The sequence below is a fragment of the Cheilinus undulatus genome, linkage group 13 (genome assembly GCF_018320785.1).
Source record: "Cheilinus undulatus linkage group 13, ASM1832078v1, whole genome shotgun sequence".
Taxonomy (NCBI): domain Eukaryota; kingdom Metazoa; phylum Chordata; class Actinopteri; order Labriformes; family Labridae; genus Cheilinus; species Cheilinus undulatus.
In genome coordinates this window covers 2,627,364-2,643,299 of record NC_054877.1, presented here as the reverse complement: position 1 = coordinate 2,643,299, position 15,936 = coordinate 2,627,364, and the positions used below count along the sequence as shown (strand labels likewise).

At 42.8% G+C, this 15,936-nt stretch overlaps 1 protein-coding gene across 1 annotated transcript in view; it reads left to right on the top strand.

Moving 5' to 3' along the window:
• Window positions 1-15,936, top strand: part of map4l (microtubule associated protein 4 like) — a 187,794-nt gene that overhangs the window by 125,267 nt on the left and 46,591 nt on the right. Inside the window, exon 7 of the mRNA XM_041803364.1 lies at window positions 11,217-11,581. Coding sequence (XP_041659298.1) covers window positions 11,217-11,581 — 365 coding nt within the window. The remainder of the gene's footprint in view (window positions 1-11,216; window positions 11,582-15,936) is intronic.

Sequence of the window (15,936 nt, the reverse complement as noted above, 5' to 3'; positions counted from 1 at the left end):
CTGGGGCATTGATTAGACATCGACTCTGACTGTACTCATTCAAATATAGAGCAGCTATTTCTGGCGTTCTGTGCCTGTGTGGGTCTGTGTGTTTGTGTAGGTGAAGAGCTTTAAGTGACGTGACTCTTCCAGATTTTAAAGGCACACGCCCCCGCAGACACGCTAGACAGCCAGCCGCCAACTTCAGGTGATTTTGATTTTTTTTCTCATTCTGCACAGAAATAGATCCCAGCGGTACAAGAATACACACACATGCACAAAAAAGTACACAGCTGTGAAGGAAAGGCAAGGTACATGTGAGTCTTCAGGCTGAAACAGGAAACTGAAAAGTCCAACCGTGTTTATGCAGAGACGCTTCCATAAGCCGTGATCTCTGCTGCATGCTGGTAGGATTTACTGCACAGGTTTATGACGGCGCTGGACCCACAGCTTTTATCTATGCATTGATGAAAGAAGAGCAGAATAAATAAATAAATTATAGAGAGCAGCAGCCTGGTAAAGAAAGGGCGGCTCAACACTGGCTCCATGGATTGTAGGCTGAGATTGGGGCTGGATTTCTCAGGGCCTAATGTTGCCCTGCGACTCTCTGATGTCAAAAACCTTCCCCAATGAATAAAACAAAAGAGACCAGAGACACGCGGTGAGTTTCATCTGAGTTTCAACACGATAATCCTTCAAACACTTATCTGTACTGAGCATCTCTCAGTGGGGGTTTAAAGGACTTTAGCTTATGCACCGCTATACTAGTCATCTAACTATTTTCAGCGCTTTTTACTCTGCAGGTCACATTTACCATCCACTCATGCTGAGGTTAGGTAGTTAGTCCAAATCAAGGTAAAATCACAAAATATTCTTCCAAAATGTTCAAATCGCCAGACATTTCTGTAACCTGACATGTGTCAAGCCGGTTACACACCGCTGCGCCGTAACTACCCTGAAAACCGCCTCCCTGCTGGAGGAGCCCCCCGAAATGTCGAGGGTTTTTTAAAGCGGCTGCTGTCGCCGCGGTACGAGGCAGCGATGATGTAGAGGTGCTTCGGTGAACGTCACAGCAGAGCCCACCCACAAGCCCATCACAACCCCCCCTCCCCAAAAACACGTAGAGTACCTCACAATCTCTGTATGTGAACATGTATAATGTAATATAAAACGGACGGAAAAATACGTTTCCATCATCAAAATAAGTCCCCCTAAAAAACACGTTTCAGTGGTTGGTTCCACAGATTTTCTTCTGGTTGTTTTGTACGACAGTAGAGCCATGTTGTAGAGCTCAGGATATTCCGACACCAACATTATGAGCTCCTCCATTGTTTGCTTTGACCCGCGAAGCCTGCTATTTCCGGGTTCTCTCCCTCCTTCGATGTGATTGGCTGCTGCCAGGTGGCTTCCTCCAGTTCAACAAGCTGAATTTCAAGCAGCAGGGCAAAATCTGTGCACATTCACGTGGGCGGCAACCGCTTCTAGGTCCTACCGCCGCGGGTCAAATCGCTTCCTGTCTGTCGCCTGTCCTTCATTAAAATGACTGGAGGCGGTGAGTTGCCGTGCGGCGGTGTTAAAAGGGCTTCAGAATGTCAATTCAGTATTTATTTCACAGCAGCGATGTTATCCTCTACACCAGTGCTGCACAATTGATCAAATCACAATGGTGATATCAGGCTGTGCAGTTTTATAATCATATTAACGGCTGCAGCTGCAACGTTTTTCTCTGCATTTTCCTTGGTCATCAAGTTTGCAGACTCATGATACCATGCATTTATTTTATCCTAACTGCAATCACTATATTTGTCCATCCATCTTCTTCCACTTATCCGGGGTCAGGTCACAGTGGCAGCAGGCAAAGTCACATAACCCAGACGTCCCTCTCCGTATCAACAGTTCCCAGTTCCTCCTGATGCTCCAAGCGAGTTCTGTGCCTGCACTGGGGTCTCCTCCCAGTTGGACATGCCCAGAAGACCTCCACATGGAGGCGACCCGGAGTTATTCTGATCAGATGCCCAAACCATCTCAACCTTCTTTCAATGTGAAGGAGCAATACAATACAATACAATACAAGAACTTTATTTATCCCCGAAGGGAAATTCAGTCGTCTGGAGAGCAGAGCAGTAGAAGTAGGTAGCAGAAGTAGAGCAGCGGCTCTACTTAGAGCTCCTCACCCTGTCTTTTAGGCTGAGCCCAGACACTGTCCTGAGGAATCTCATTTTGATCGTTTGAGTCCGGGGTCTTTTTCTTTAGATCACTGCCCAGAGTTCATGAGCATAGGTGAGGGATGGGACAGACTGACTGGTAAATTGAAAGCTTTGTCTTCCAGCTCAGCTCCCTCTTCACCACAACGGTATCATCAGCAGTTTTACAGATGCTGCACCGATCCGCCTGTCAATCTCACAATCTACCATGAAGCTGTCAGTATAATCGTCATTGCACATTATTACCAAATTATGCAGCACTACTCTAACCTGGCACGCCAGATGGATGCGGATTTGTTTCACACGTCCATCTGGAAAACCACTCATAGACTGTGTTTGGGAAAGGGCAGAGCCTTTGAAAAAAAACTTGGAGGGTGATTGGGTGAACGTTCTGTCTGTCACATCTTTATGGGCCAATCAGAGCAACGTAGCCGTAGCCGCCAGCCAGCTGCGCCCCAACCGCAGTAGTAAACTCCATAGAGCGCTGCATAACATGATACATGGTGACTGTAGACACATCAGTACACAACTTTTGTCATTTTTGAAAAGAAAACAACTCACTGCTGTTCTTTGTTCTTCTTTTAACGTAGAAATGTCGTCAAGTTCTGATAAAACTGGCGCTTCAGCAGCATCCACTCTAATCTCTTCCACCATAATTGCACCAGCCTCTTGTTGCTGCTTGTTTACGTCATGAAAGTGCTGCCCCTCGTTGTTGATTGGTCCAGTCACTTTCTAACCAGACCCAAACAATTCAGACGGGAGCTTTGGAAGATTGGATTCACCAAACTTGCAAACATTCAAGTGTTATTTATTGAGAGTAGCTGACAGAAAATCCATCTTTCCCTCTATGCTTTTCTTTATCAGACTGACAGTGGTTTTCCCCGGCCCTACTCCATATCCTTGCAACACTCCATCACTCCATGTTCACCCACTGCTTTGTAGAGAGGCCCTCAGTTGAACTAACTCCATTCATACATCATTCATGTTCACACTCAGCAGTGGGAGGAGTCTGGGGTTAAGTGTCTCATCCAGGGATTCATCAACGTGTGATTGCTAGGCATGGGGATTGAACCCCTGACCTTCACTCTACTTACTGATCCACAGCAGAGGTGTCAAGTAACGAAGTAAAAATACTTTTTTACCTTACTTAAGTATAAATTTTGGGTATCTATACTTTACTGGAGTAATTATTTTTCAGCTTTTTACTTCTACTCCTTACATTTTAAAAATAGCCTCGTTACTCCTATTTTCATTTTGGCTCACAGTACAAGTCATCAGATCTTCCGCTCCATGAAACACACGCCAATGCTCAGTAGTACACTGTAGCGTTCCTGTTTCACACAGCCCCCACCATCCTGTGCACAGTCTATCACGTGTTCAGTCCTCTACACCCACGATCCATCCACCACCAATCACCACTCACCCAGTTTTCCTGGGTCCAAACTCTTCCTCCAGGAAGTACTTCAGCATGTCTGCCTGAGGCTGCTCTGGTTGGGCGGAGAGTGAGGAAGACGCCGGCTCACTAGCCATGGTCACGCTGAGTGAAGTCTGCGTCTCCGTTGTTACATGCCGTGTTGCTTTTATATTTGTGTGTGTATCCTTCAGTCCTGGGTCCACGTCGGACGAAGAAGGATTACAGTGTGTGTTGTTCCCTATGTGGAGTCATCTGGCGGAGCATGTAGTCCTCTCTGGTCTGGAGTCCCGAGGGTTTGTTGGAGTGGCAACCTGAAGTCTGACAGACTGACTGACGGTACCGTGAATCCCCAAGTGATTGTTTTGTGTTCTTTCTGGTGCTGCGGCGAAGAGACGCTGGCGTTTTGGTTTTCACTGGGTTGTGGAGAGTTTTGGGGTCCGTAAAACCAGGACTGGACTTCTGTTGTGGGTGGTGGAATTCTACTGTATTGAACTGGGCTAAACTGAATTGTTTTTGATTTAGAAAAACCGGAACAGACTCGTATTTTTGATGAACTGAACTGAGAACAGTGAAATGACACACACACACACACACACACACACATTGTTTGGTTTAGTTCATTTTTTGTGCCTTTTCCTTCTTGCTCTTGAGTTGAATATAATTTGAAAAATCTTCGTGGGTTTGCTTGATTATTTTGTGTTGCTGACTTGTTTTACTGACATTGATTACATTGCATTGTATTTTCACTGCTGCTGAGTCGTGAATTATTGTTTTGTGCAGGTAAAAAAAAAAAAGTTTAATTTGTTTCTAAATTGTCAGACACGACTCTGAATGGCACTCGACTAACCTTGTAACAACACATACATGGTTCTTGAATGTACTTGTATTGTACTAAAATGTGTTCATTTTCAATGGGCACAAATCTGGCTGAAACAGGTGCATCCCAAATTTTTCAAATGTAACATTTTGATATAACATTATAGCCATTATGGCCTTTATAAAATGTTTTTTGGGGAGGTGGGGTAGGGCACTATAGGCCCCTGTGGCGCGGCTTAAGCTTTTGTCCTTAATGGCATTTTCCCCCCTTACATTACTTTGACTTTTATACTTGAAGTAGTTTTGAAACCAGTACTTTTATACTTTTACTTGAGTAAAAAGCTTGAGTTGATATTTCAACTTCTACAGAAGTCTTTTTAAACCCTAGTGTCTATACTTCTACTTAAATAATGAATGTGAATACTTTTGACACCTCTGATCCACAGTCGCCTACAGTTACATCATCCAGTCATCTGCAGAACACGATTTCTTAAAATCAACTTCAGAAATAAAAACTCAGTGTATTTGAATTTCTGCAGCCTTGCAGCGCCTGTATGTTCTCCTTCAGAGAAGTCTGAGAACATGACTGACTTCACCACCCTGTGTGAACGCACCGCAGCAAAACTTCTGGCATCGGGGGGATTCAGAAACCAGCAGAGGTCCCCAGGTTACACTAATCTGGTGTGAATAGTACTAAAGACTGGTGTTTGCACAGAGAACAGGTGTTGTTGGAACAAGCCTTCAGTGAGGTCTCTTACTATTTGACTTGGACTCCTAACGTGCGACTGTGTTACATAAGAGTTTAGGATTATTACTTTAATTACATAAGCACTTTTTCAAAGCCAAACCTTCTCAGAAAGTGTAAAAGTGACACTTTAGGGATATCGAGATACTCCGATTTGAAGAGAGGGGCTGCTCACTAAGCTGCCTTATATAACAGGTTGGGAGTGAGAACATTTTGGAATGTAAATACACTGAACGGATTTTTATGAGTGTCTATGGCTTCCTCTAAAAATGCTCGCAATCAAACTCAGTCTAAGAACTCCGACAGCGCAATAGTAGTACAGTCATTCAGTGTTAAACTGCAGTGTTTAGGGCGGTTAGAAATAAAGTATTGATAGCTAATGGTAGAAATAAGCTTCTCATAAATAAAGATATAATTCAGACAGATCTTTGGACCAAAGACAAACCGAGCTTGTACCAGAGTCACTGAGCCTAGCATCAGCTAGTGTGGCCTGTTAGAGTCACGTGGATGATTTCTGTTGATCAGTCTATTGATCCTTACGTCTGTCAGAGCGGGGCTCTGATAGCCATCATGCAATGACAGCAGCAGCTATAGGGATCAATAACCCATCTGAGCTCATGTGTCCATGTTTGTGTGTCTGTGAATGTCAGGAAGCCTGCAGTGAAATATCCTACACCAGGTCCACGTCTGTGTCTGTTGGTCATGCTCTGATTTACGTAGCAGTCAACGTGCTCGCCATTTCTCTCTGTGGCTGTACAGACGCCATCACACACACACACACACACACACACCCAAACCTGCACACACACAGCTGGTTGCCAGCGGCTGTGTACTGTAGCGTGGTATTAGATGGATCCAGCGTGTTCGCAGCCAGCAGTTTCATGTTATATGAGTCACATTGCTGCTGTAGCAGCGAGCTGATGGAGTGATGAAGACTACTGTAGCATGAGGAATAAAGCCACCAGCTTTTTGAGCTGCAGTGAGGATCCAGTAATCCTGGAAACCCACATTTATGTTTGATCTTTGTGTTTGAACGTATCTCACACTGTGCCAGTATCAGACTGCATATAAGAGCAGACGTTTCTAAATCCTTCAGGTTCATAACAATCAAAATAACATAAAAATAACAATACAGGAATATTTGGTTTAACCCCCGCTGGGGTCAAGGGTAGAATTGTTGTGACTACTTTGATTTTACTTTCTATTTCTCCCTGCTAAGTGTTTAGCTTGCCGTATTTGGTTTCATTTGTTCAGCCTTCCCTGTGTGATTTTACAGGGTTTTCTTTTTCTGTAAAACCACTCTGGACCTAAAATCACACAAACAACATAAAAATCAAAGTAGAAGGAAGTTTGAATTTTTAATGTGAAAACCACAAACATGTTTAATGAAACACGTTTACTACTTAGAATGCAAATATGAATTGTAAATTTTAAAACATGCACAAATTTAGTAAACAATAAAGTTCTATACAAAAGTGCCTGGTGAAAATTATTATAATAATTATCATAAGTCTGGTCTGGCCTATCGACACAAGTTGAACCTGTACCTCCCACACACGTTGAAAGGAGACTCAGCTGCGTCTTGCTGCTACGTCTTCTAAAATTGGTCATGTGATTTGGACACGCCGTCACGTCTGTAGACTCCTGAGGGTTTTACCAGTACGTCACAGACAGAAGGTCAGGCTTATGTCTTATGATCTTACAGGAAAACTAAGACCTTTATTTTTTTTTGACTTTTGAATCATAAGTCATAGACGCGTACTCTTTTTTTCCTTCTTGTCGTTCGGTTGCTACCCTCGATGTCTCTGTAGCCCTAAAGGACGCCGTTCTAGTGCGCCTGGAACTCTGGTGACTTTCCGGGGTCTTAACAGATTAAATCCACGTTGGTACATCTGATAATAAGCGTCTTTTTATCCCTTTGTAATCCATTTTTGATCTCTTACTTCGGCTTTTTGCCCAGGGCATTGCCATGTTGTTTACCGCAATGCATTGTGGGAGGTGTAGTCAACCAGTCTCTACTGCTTTGAGGAATGGCACAAATGAATCCAACTGCAAAAAAGCGCATGGACTTGTTCTCTGAGTACATGTGGATATTTCGATAACTGTCAGTCACTGAATTTTTATTTGTTCACTGTTTTGTCCCAAAGAGATGGAGAACACGTCTGTGCAAAGAAAAAGCTTAGTCACTCATGTTTCCTGTGTGTTATACATAAAAATCTCTGAGTTTCAAATTCTGATTTGTTTTTTTCTGACATTAGAGTCCAAAAACTTTAAACATTTGAGTGACATTACCGTAGTAGATTTATTCTTAAAGCCCAGGTTGTCCCAAATAAAAGGATGTACAGAGCTCGACTGAGCACCACAGGGTTGATGTTTTATAAACTTTGTAAGACAAAAGTCCAGAGGAGACTTGATGGTGAAAAACAGCTGTGAGCTCTAAGGGTTAAAACTCTGGTTCTCACCAGGACTCTTTAGTGGTCTGTAAAAAAATGGGGGCCAAAGTCCTGAAGTCCTTACTGGACAGCCATTGATACCTGGTGTTTTACTCTGTTTTACTGTGAAACTGGATATATTTAAATGTTTGATCAAAATTTCGACTTTTTTTATCTCCTTTTCTAGCAGTGAAAAAAAAAGGCTACTTTATATGATAATGAAGTCATTTCTCAAATCTCTGGAAAACTGGCAAACATGTTGATGAAATGATGAGGAAAGAGGGTAAAAACTGGTCAGTTTTGTCCCTTTTTTCAGGTATTTTGGTCCAAAACTTTAACATATTCAATAAACTGTAAACATTTGTTGTTGAAAATGTTTTAGAGACTTGGGTCAGGATTTGTTGTAAGACAGACTTGTGGGTCCTGAGGCTGGACCAGTTGTGAACCACTGCTTCAAAGCGGATTACTTTGAGCATTTAAACTCCTGGTTTAAATGTTTTTTTCTATAATTTATTGTTTGTTAAAATGAGGTTGACAGTTTGTGGCAGTGATACTCAGCATGTGGCTCTTCTGTGATTATTTGTGGCTCTTTTTTGTCTAAATTTAAAATATTATTCCCCCAGAAATCCTTGGAAAGGGGAACTTTTAACCCTGTTTGCCACTTTTCACTCATTTAAGCTACCTTTTGCCATTGAATACCACTTTTTTTTTCTACTTTCTACCCATTTTTGCCATTTGTTTTTGCCATTTTTTCCATTTTTTACCACTTTTTTCATTTTTTTTTCCCTTTTCCACCATTTTATGCCACTTTTTGCCCATTTAACCTACCTTTGGCCACTAAATACCACTTTTTTTCCCTACTTTTTGCCAGTTTTTGCAACTAGTTTTTACCATTTTTTCCCAATTTTTACGACTTCTTCCAATTTTTGCCCTTTTCACTATTTTTTTTTTTTTTGCCACTTTTTACCCATTTAAGCTACCTTTTGCCATTTAATACCACCATTTTTCACACTTTTTACTCATCTAAGTTGTCATTAAATACCACTAGTTTCCTATTTTTTTTTTTTTTTGCCCATTTTTGTTAATCTTAGCTCCTTGTTGCCCATTTTAGTCACTTTTAACTCATTTTTTCCTTGTTTTTTTCCACTTTTGGACCATTTTTTGCCACCTGTAACTCATTATTTAGTAACTTCTCACCCATATTGCTACTTTCTGACTCCTTTTCTCCTAATTTTTGCCGTTTTTTGACCATTTTTACCATCTTTAACTTGTTTTTATTGCCACTTTAAGCCGTTTTTACCACTTTTCACCGCTTGTGGCTCTTACAAAGGTATTTTTCAACAGTTTGGCTCTTTGGTTAGGCAGGGTTGAGTAACGCTGGTTTATGGGTAAATGAAGACCCTCAGGTTAGTCCTAAATTCAGACTCTGGCCCTCGCTGACTGAGTTTGACCCCTGATTTAGATCATGTGTCTGCATCTCAGACTCACATAAACCAGAGAAAACAGTTTAACACCGAAGTACAAATCATCTCCTAAACCTCCTTCATCTGAGAGAGAGTCTCACTGCAGGACTTTGTCAGAGATGGTTTTTCTAAATAAATCTCTGTCCGACTTTATCTCTGCTAACATTTTACAGACCACAAACACTAAATCAATCCAGTTTTACATCCGTATGTTTATTATCTTTGGCATTCAGGGAAGACAAAATAGAACTCAGCAGGCTCAAGAATAGACAGAGCGAGGCATGTGACCGATCAGAATGACAACATTATAGATTCAAAGGGGACAGAAATACTGAGTTGACTGTTTATAAGAGCCAGAGTAGATACCATCATCCAGAATAATAGGCCTATTATTAGATAGCTCACTGCTGTGGAATTAAAATGATTACATTAATTCATATTTTATCTGTCAGACACTAAAACCAGACTGGACCAAAACACTGCAACAAATCTGACATTAAAATTCATGAAGCTGGTGTGTGTGGCTTTGCAGCTACAGTGATGAGTTTGCATTAACAACAGCTTAACAGCTGACTTCCTGCCAGTCTGATTAGACACAAACATCGTGTTCAACAAACAGGAGAGCAGGGAAAGGTTATGAAAACTCTTAATAAGCAGTCCTGTTCGTAGACCTGCTGTGAATTCTCCATGTTCATATTTACAGCCTGCGTCTCATTGAGGCTCCTGGATGAGCTGTTTGCGGTGATATTTGACAGAAAAGGCACTAAATGCATGGTTAGTTGGCCGCTCCGCTCCGTCTTTAGGGACCTGGCTCATGTCATCTGCTTTACAACAAACACAACAGCAGCAAATTGGCATCATTGAAGTGGAGCTAGAGCAGTTATCAAACAGCAAACATCAGAAGAGAGGGAAACGAGAGGATGTTAGGGTCCAGCCAGACAGGCCTGTCTGCTCTCATCCTTACGTAAGAGATGTCTGGGGGGCAACAAAGAGCCCCTGTTTTTGTCTGCCCCCCCTTGATTCCTCAGCCTGCTGCTGTCTGTCCTTAACCCCGTTTACCTCCTGAACCCTCTCTGCCTCCGTTCTCCTCTGCTCGTCTCACGTTCCCCCGTCACGCCTCCCTCTCGGTTTTCGTCTTCTTCTCTTGCTCATCCCATGAATCAGCTGTTGGCAGCGACGGTGCTGTGGCTCAGCCTGACCCGCTGCTCCGTCTGAGGAGGATGGAGGTCCCAGGATGGTGTTCTCATAATCCTGGCGCACAGATGAACAACACTGAAATTCACATATTTGTGTATCAAATCAAACACAAAGACAAGACAGCAGCTGATAGTTGTGTGACAAGAAGACAGAGAAAAGTCTAGCAGTGTTTGAAGACAAATATCCACACTGTCAGAGTCGTCTCTGAGTCTCCACATAGATGTTCAACTCTGCATTTTCCTCATTTCTCAAAGGTTTACAGTAGCACATTTATTTCACACCTGATGATTCGTTTCATATCGCCTCATGGATCACGTGGCTGAAGCCGTGTGAGTGTGGGGGTCAGACAGCAGCTGTGCTCCGTTCCTCCACACCAGGAACGTAGAAGTGAGGGTTAAATCTGTTGTCCATCTCCAGTTCAGTTTTAGACTCTGTGGTAGCTGCTGCTCTGCATGTGTGCCACTTATTGATCTGCCCAGACTAGTTTTAACAGATGTTTTAGTCCCAGGAGATCTGGTCACACCCCAGTAGGGGAGAGCGGGGCCCAAACTAACAGGGGTAAAATGTGTCTTGGACCTTGGCCTTACAGACATCCCACTGGGACCCCAGTCCCTCTAAAACAGTTCTAAAGGGGCTTAGAACTGAAGCAGTCTCTGGACGACCTTAACCAAGTCCAGTAGTCTCTTTTGTATCAAATGTTGGACCTGGTTGACTGAGAACCAGACAGACTTCTCCTCCTCCTCCTCTCTAGATCCTTGCTGGTTTTGTTCCTACTCTCAGGTGTACAGCGCTTTATACTTAAGTGTCTGCCAGAACAAAGACTGTGCCCCCCTCTTTTCAGATGTTTTATGTTTTCTAACTTGGATTATGATGTTGCCTAAAGGTCTGAGGTCCTAAAATCTTTGGGTAGTAGAGCAGTAAACCTTCATACATGTTTTTCATTACTCTTTTGTTTTTCTCTCACAGTGAAATCTGACAACAAGGACAAGCAAGAGAAGATGGACGTCACGTCCAGCAAGACAGACAAGATTGACACTTTTGAGAAAAAAGAGAAAGAGGAACAGCAGAAGAAGGACAACGGCCCTGACAAAAACCAGAAGTCTGAGAAGATCGTCAAAGATGACGAGAAGATGGAGAAGATGAATGCGGAGAAAAACAACAAGGCCAATGAGAAGGCAGAGAAGGTGGACAAGCCGGAGAAGACCAACAAAGACGAGAAGAAGGAAGAGGAGAAGAAGCCGGCCGAGAAGAAGGAGGAGAAAGGAGGGAAAGGGACGGCCAAGTCCCCAACAGGAAACAAAACCCTGCCGAGTTCTGACAGCAAGAGCAAGGTGAGTCAAACACAAATGCAACACACATTCAAACTGCTGTCCATGGTCAGGGGTAACGGCTCATTTATGATCACTTTACATAAAATAGATCTGTAAGCTTAAACCAAGAACCATCACAACCCATGAACTCAAATGCATCCTCTAGACAGTCCGGTCTCACATGGACCGTCAGCTCTCCTTCACCTCTGACGTTTAGGTTGTATGGACAAAAGTATTCAGTCGCCTGTAATGACATTGTATTCAAATCCATGTACTCTAATACAGAGTTTACATCTATAGCAGCCTCTTGGAAAGCTTTCCACAAGAATCTGGAGTGTTTCTGTGGGAATTTGTACCCATTCACTCTGTAGAACATTTGTGAGGTCAGGCACTGGTGCTGGAGGAGAAGGCCTGGCTCACAATCTCTGTCCCAGTTTATACCAAAGGTCCTGGATGGGGTTGAGGTCAAGGTTTTGTGTGGGCCAGTCAAGTTCCTCCATACTGAACTCATCAAACCACGTCCTTATAGTCCTTCTTCGTGCACTGGAGCACAGCCATGTTGGAATAGAAAAGGGCCTTCCCCAAACTGATGCTGCCGTGTTGGAAGTATAGCATTGTCCAGAATGAAGCATTAAGACTGGCCTTCACTGGAGATAAGGGGTCTAGTAAAGTCTAGTCTGGTAAAGTTCTCCTGGCATCCTCCAAACCCAGACTCACCTAGCTGACTGCCAAACAGAACACGTTTCCACTGCTCCACAGTCCAGTGTTGGTGTTCTTTACCACTCCATTCAACACTTGCCATTGAATTTGGTGATGTTAGGCTTGCATGCAGCTGCTCAGCCATGGAAATCCATTCATGAAGCCCCTGCTGCAGTTTCAGTGTTTACATTAACGCCAGTGGAAGTTCAGAATTCTGCAGCTATGGAATCAGCTGAGTGATGGAGACTTTCACTAACCATACGCCTCGGTAGTCATTCACCCTGCTCTGTGATTTTAGATAGTCTTCTGCTTCATGGCTGAGTCGCTGTTGTTCCTAAACTCTTCCACTTTCTAATAACATCACTCACAGTTGACTGTGGAGTATCCAGCAGGGTTGACATTTCACCAAGCGTATTATTTCAAAGGTGGCATCCATCACAGACTTGAGGCCACTGAGCTCTTCAGAAAGACCCATTTAGGATCACAGATGTTTGCAAATGGAGACTGCATGGCTAGGTGGTGATTTCATTCACCTGTGGTAATGGGTCTGATTGAAACACCTGGATTCAGTAATTAACAGGTGTGGCCGGATACTTTTGTCCATATTAATCTTTACAACAGTTTCCTTCATCGTTTTTTTTTTTTTTTTAATGGTCTGGCTCGGACCGCTGGCCGCTAAGCTCCGCCCCCACGGCAGCCTTCCAATGTTTAATCCAAAATAAACTCAGCTTGTGGACTTTAGGCTCTGTCCATGTTGACTGCTGAGCATAAAAGAGCCATAAAGCATCACACATTAATCCACTGGAGTAGTTTTTCTTACTTTTTGTTGTGACAACTTTTCTACAATCAAGTAATTAAGTATAGGCAGCACTTTAACATAACAACACATTTTAGCATCAGTAGATCATTAGTAACTAAACTATTATATAGAAAAAGCATTTTCATTTATTTATATTGTGTGTAAAAGTACAGCTGTACATGCTTTATTATGCTGTAGTTAGCTAACCCTTACGTAGTTTTACCTCTTTACTAATTCTTTACAAATGCACCAATAAAGCATTTATGGCTGTGTTTTTAGTTAACATTAGTTCATAATGAGGGCGGCTCTTCACTGAGGCCACAGTTGGGCACATACTTTGTTGAGTTCCTTTAGAAAATGAGGCTGCCAGCGCTGCTGCTACCCACACTATTCCTGCAGGTAGATCTTGAAGTGCCAGTGTTTACAGAAACAGCCCAGTCACCTAAAGGTCACTTTTCTGAACTCCACCAGCTTGCTGAAGTGTCCTTGAGCCAGACACACAAACCCTGCCTACACACACACACACACACACAGACCCACACTCAGGCTGACTGCAGTAGTGACACAGAAACACAGTGTGTATTTGTGTATTGTCTGTCTGAAGTATGTTAGCCTTAAAGCTCACTCTGATTTCATTCTGGATGCTTCTGTTGGTTAAAAGCTATCAAAGCTTAGACTGTGTGGCCCTGTTCTCTTAGCTGCTGCTAAAAATAGGGTGACCATATTTCCAAACCTCTAAATAAGGACACTTTAATTTTACCACACAAACTCATGTTTGAGCTCATGGTAGGGAGTTTTTCCTGAGTGCACCATTCAGCACCACGGAGAGCGCCTCAACAGATGGAAATTCATCAATTTAACCATCAGTTTTATGCGAAAATATAATTATACAACACCAGTAAACACCAGACTGCACTGGTGTTATAAAACATGAATGTTTCATTGCGTTTAGTGTCACCAATGATTGCCTGCTGTAGCAGGTCGTAGCAGGGCTGCTGCTGCTTATATTATAGCTCTGAACAGTATGCTGCCACTCCACCGGCTTTCCAACAAACTGAAAATCAAAACTAGCAGCGTTTGCAGAAGATTCATTGCCTGGTATTTTTCATGAAAGCTGTCCCTCTTCTGGAGCTCCTTAGTGAGCATTGACCACCTTTCCAGCTTTCCAGCTAGCCTGGCTGACGTTACAGAGCGGGTCCTGTCAGTTTTAGGAGCAAGTCTATCAGAGCAACAGCTGCATAGAGAAGCATGATTAAAATGCCACAGTTTGTGCCAGCTGTTCCAACTTTTAAGTCTGAAAAGTTGTGACACATTCAGGAGAAACAGAGTCAGACAACGTTAGTGTATGGTTCTCACCAGGCGGTCTGGTTTGGTTCACTACAGTCTTTCATGGTTTGACACAGACTGATGATGCTTGTGTTTCAAAAACCAGTGTGCATCTAACCTTGATCACAGTGATGGGAATTATCTACCTTTTCAGTGATCTGGACCATTTGGCACAGCTCGCTCAGTCTTTTGGTCCCAAATGGCTCTTCATCTCAATCCATGTGGCTTTTTAAATGTCAACTGAGTAATGATAAAAGACTGAAGGAAGGAAGCTGACCTTAAAATGGGAGCCGGCTTCTGTGGCTCATATGAAAAAGTAGAACGACACATCATTACCCAGGTCTGTGTGTGATTTGACATGACCTACAGACACGACGGATTATACAGCAGTGACCAACCATGATCGACATAACAGTGTTGGACAGAAGAGAAGCAGGGCCCTGCAACACTCGGAGAGAAGACCGTCAACAGAGTGTTGGAGATTCATTTGCTGTGCTGCGTTCTGAAAAGCCTAAAAGAAGAAAGTATGGAACATCAAACTTTATGCTAACGCTAACGACAGTACCTCACTGAGTTTCTGACCTCTGTCTGCTATTTCTCGCCGTCATGTCTTTTTTTCCATCTGTCATGGTCCCTCCCATCTTAAACGCCAAGGCTTGACATTTACTCTGCCCGGTGTTAATCTTGACAGCTATTTTTATTTTAGGTCCTAGTCTTTTGATTCTTGTCTTTTAGTTTTAGTTAGGGTTGTTCTGATTCAGATGCCAGTATTGGAAATACGTCTGATACTGCTTAAAATGCAGGTATTGGTATCGGCGAGTACACGAGTTTATGCACCCATCAGATACCGTTTGATTTAGCGTTATATGTTGCTTCATTTAGCCATGCTAAACGTTAGCGCTATAAACCAGAAATCAGTTCTTCTTTGCTGCCACTGTATGAACGGACTTCTGTTTTTACAGAATTGAAGACGAACCAAGGTGGCTGCGTGACAGTTTTTCTCTGAATGTGGTCATTAAAACGCCTTCCAGGCCGGTGCTGTCATGCCTAACAGGAAGTGACACAGTCTTTTAAAAGCTAAATAACTTTTGAACCACAAATCGCTGCCTCTCACTTGTTTATCCTCTTGAAGCTCGTCGTCGTGTTTTCCCATTCACGCTATTGATGCCTTTGAATCCTTTGCGGCAGCATTTTCAGTGAGCCTGGAACTTGTGTGACATTTGGGGACATTAATGATTAAATCCACACCAGTAAACCCAATATTGAACCTTTTTTATTCATTTTAATCGAATTACGATCATTTATTACTGCTAGCCTAAATGCTAACTGCCACTCTTAGTGTCTGTCAGCCAATAGCAAGCTGTTCTGTAATCACGTGATGCTGCACAAAATATCAGAAAGGAGAGATAGAGTTCAATGCACTTGATGATTTATACAACTGTATACATAAGTACATGTCTGTATACAACAGGTGTTAATATGTGAGTTGTAAGTTTTATGTTGTATTTGGAAAAGTGTAATAAAGGGTGCTTTCACACTGGGGGCCCGGTCC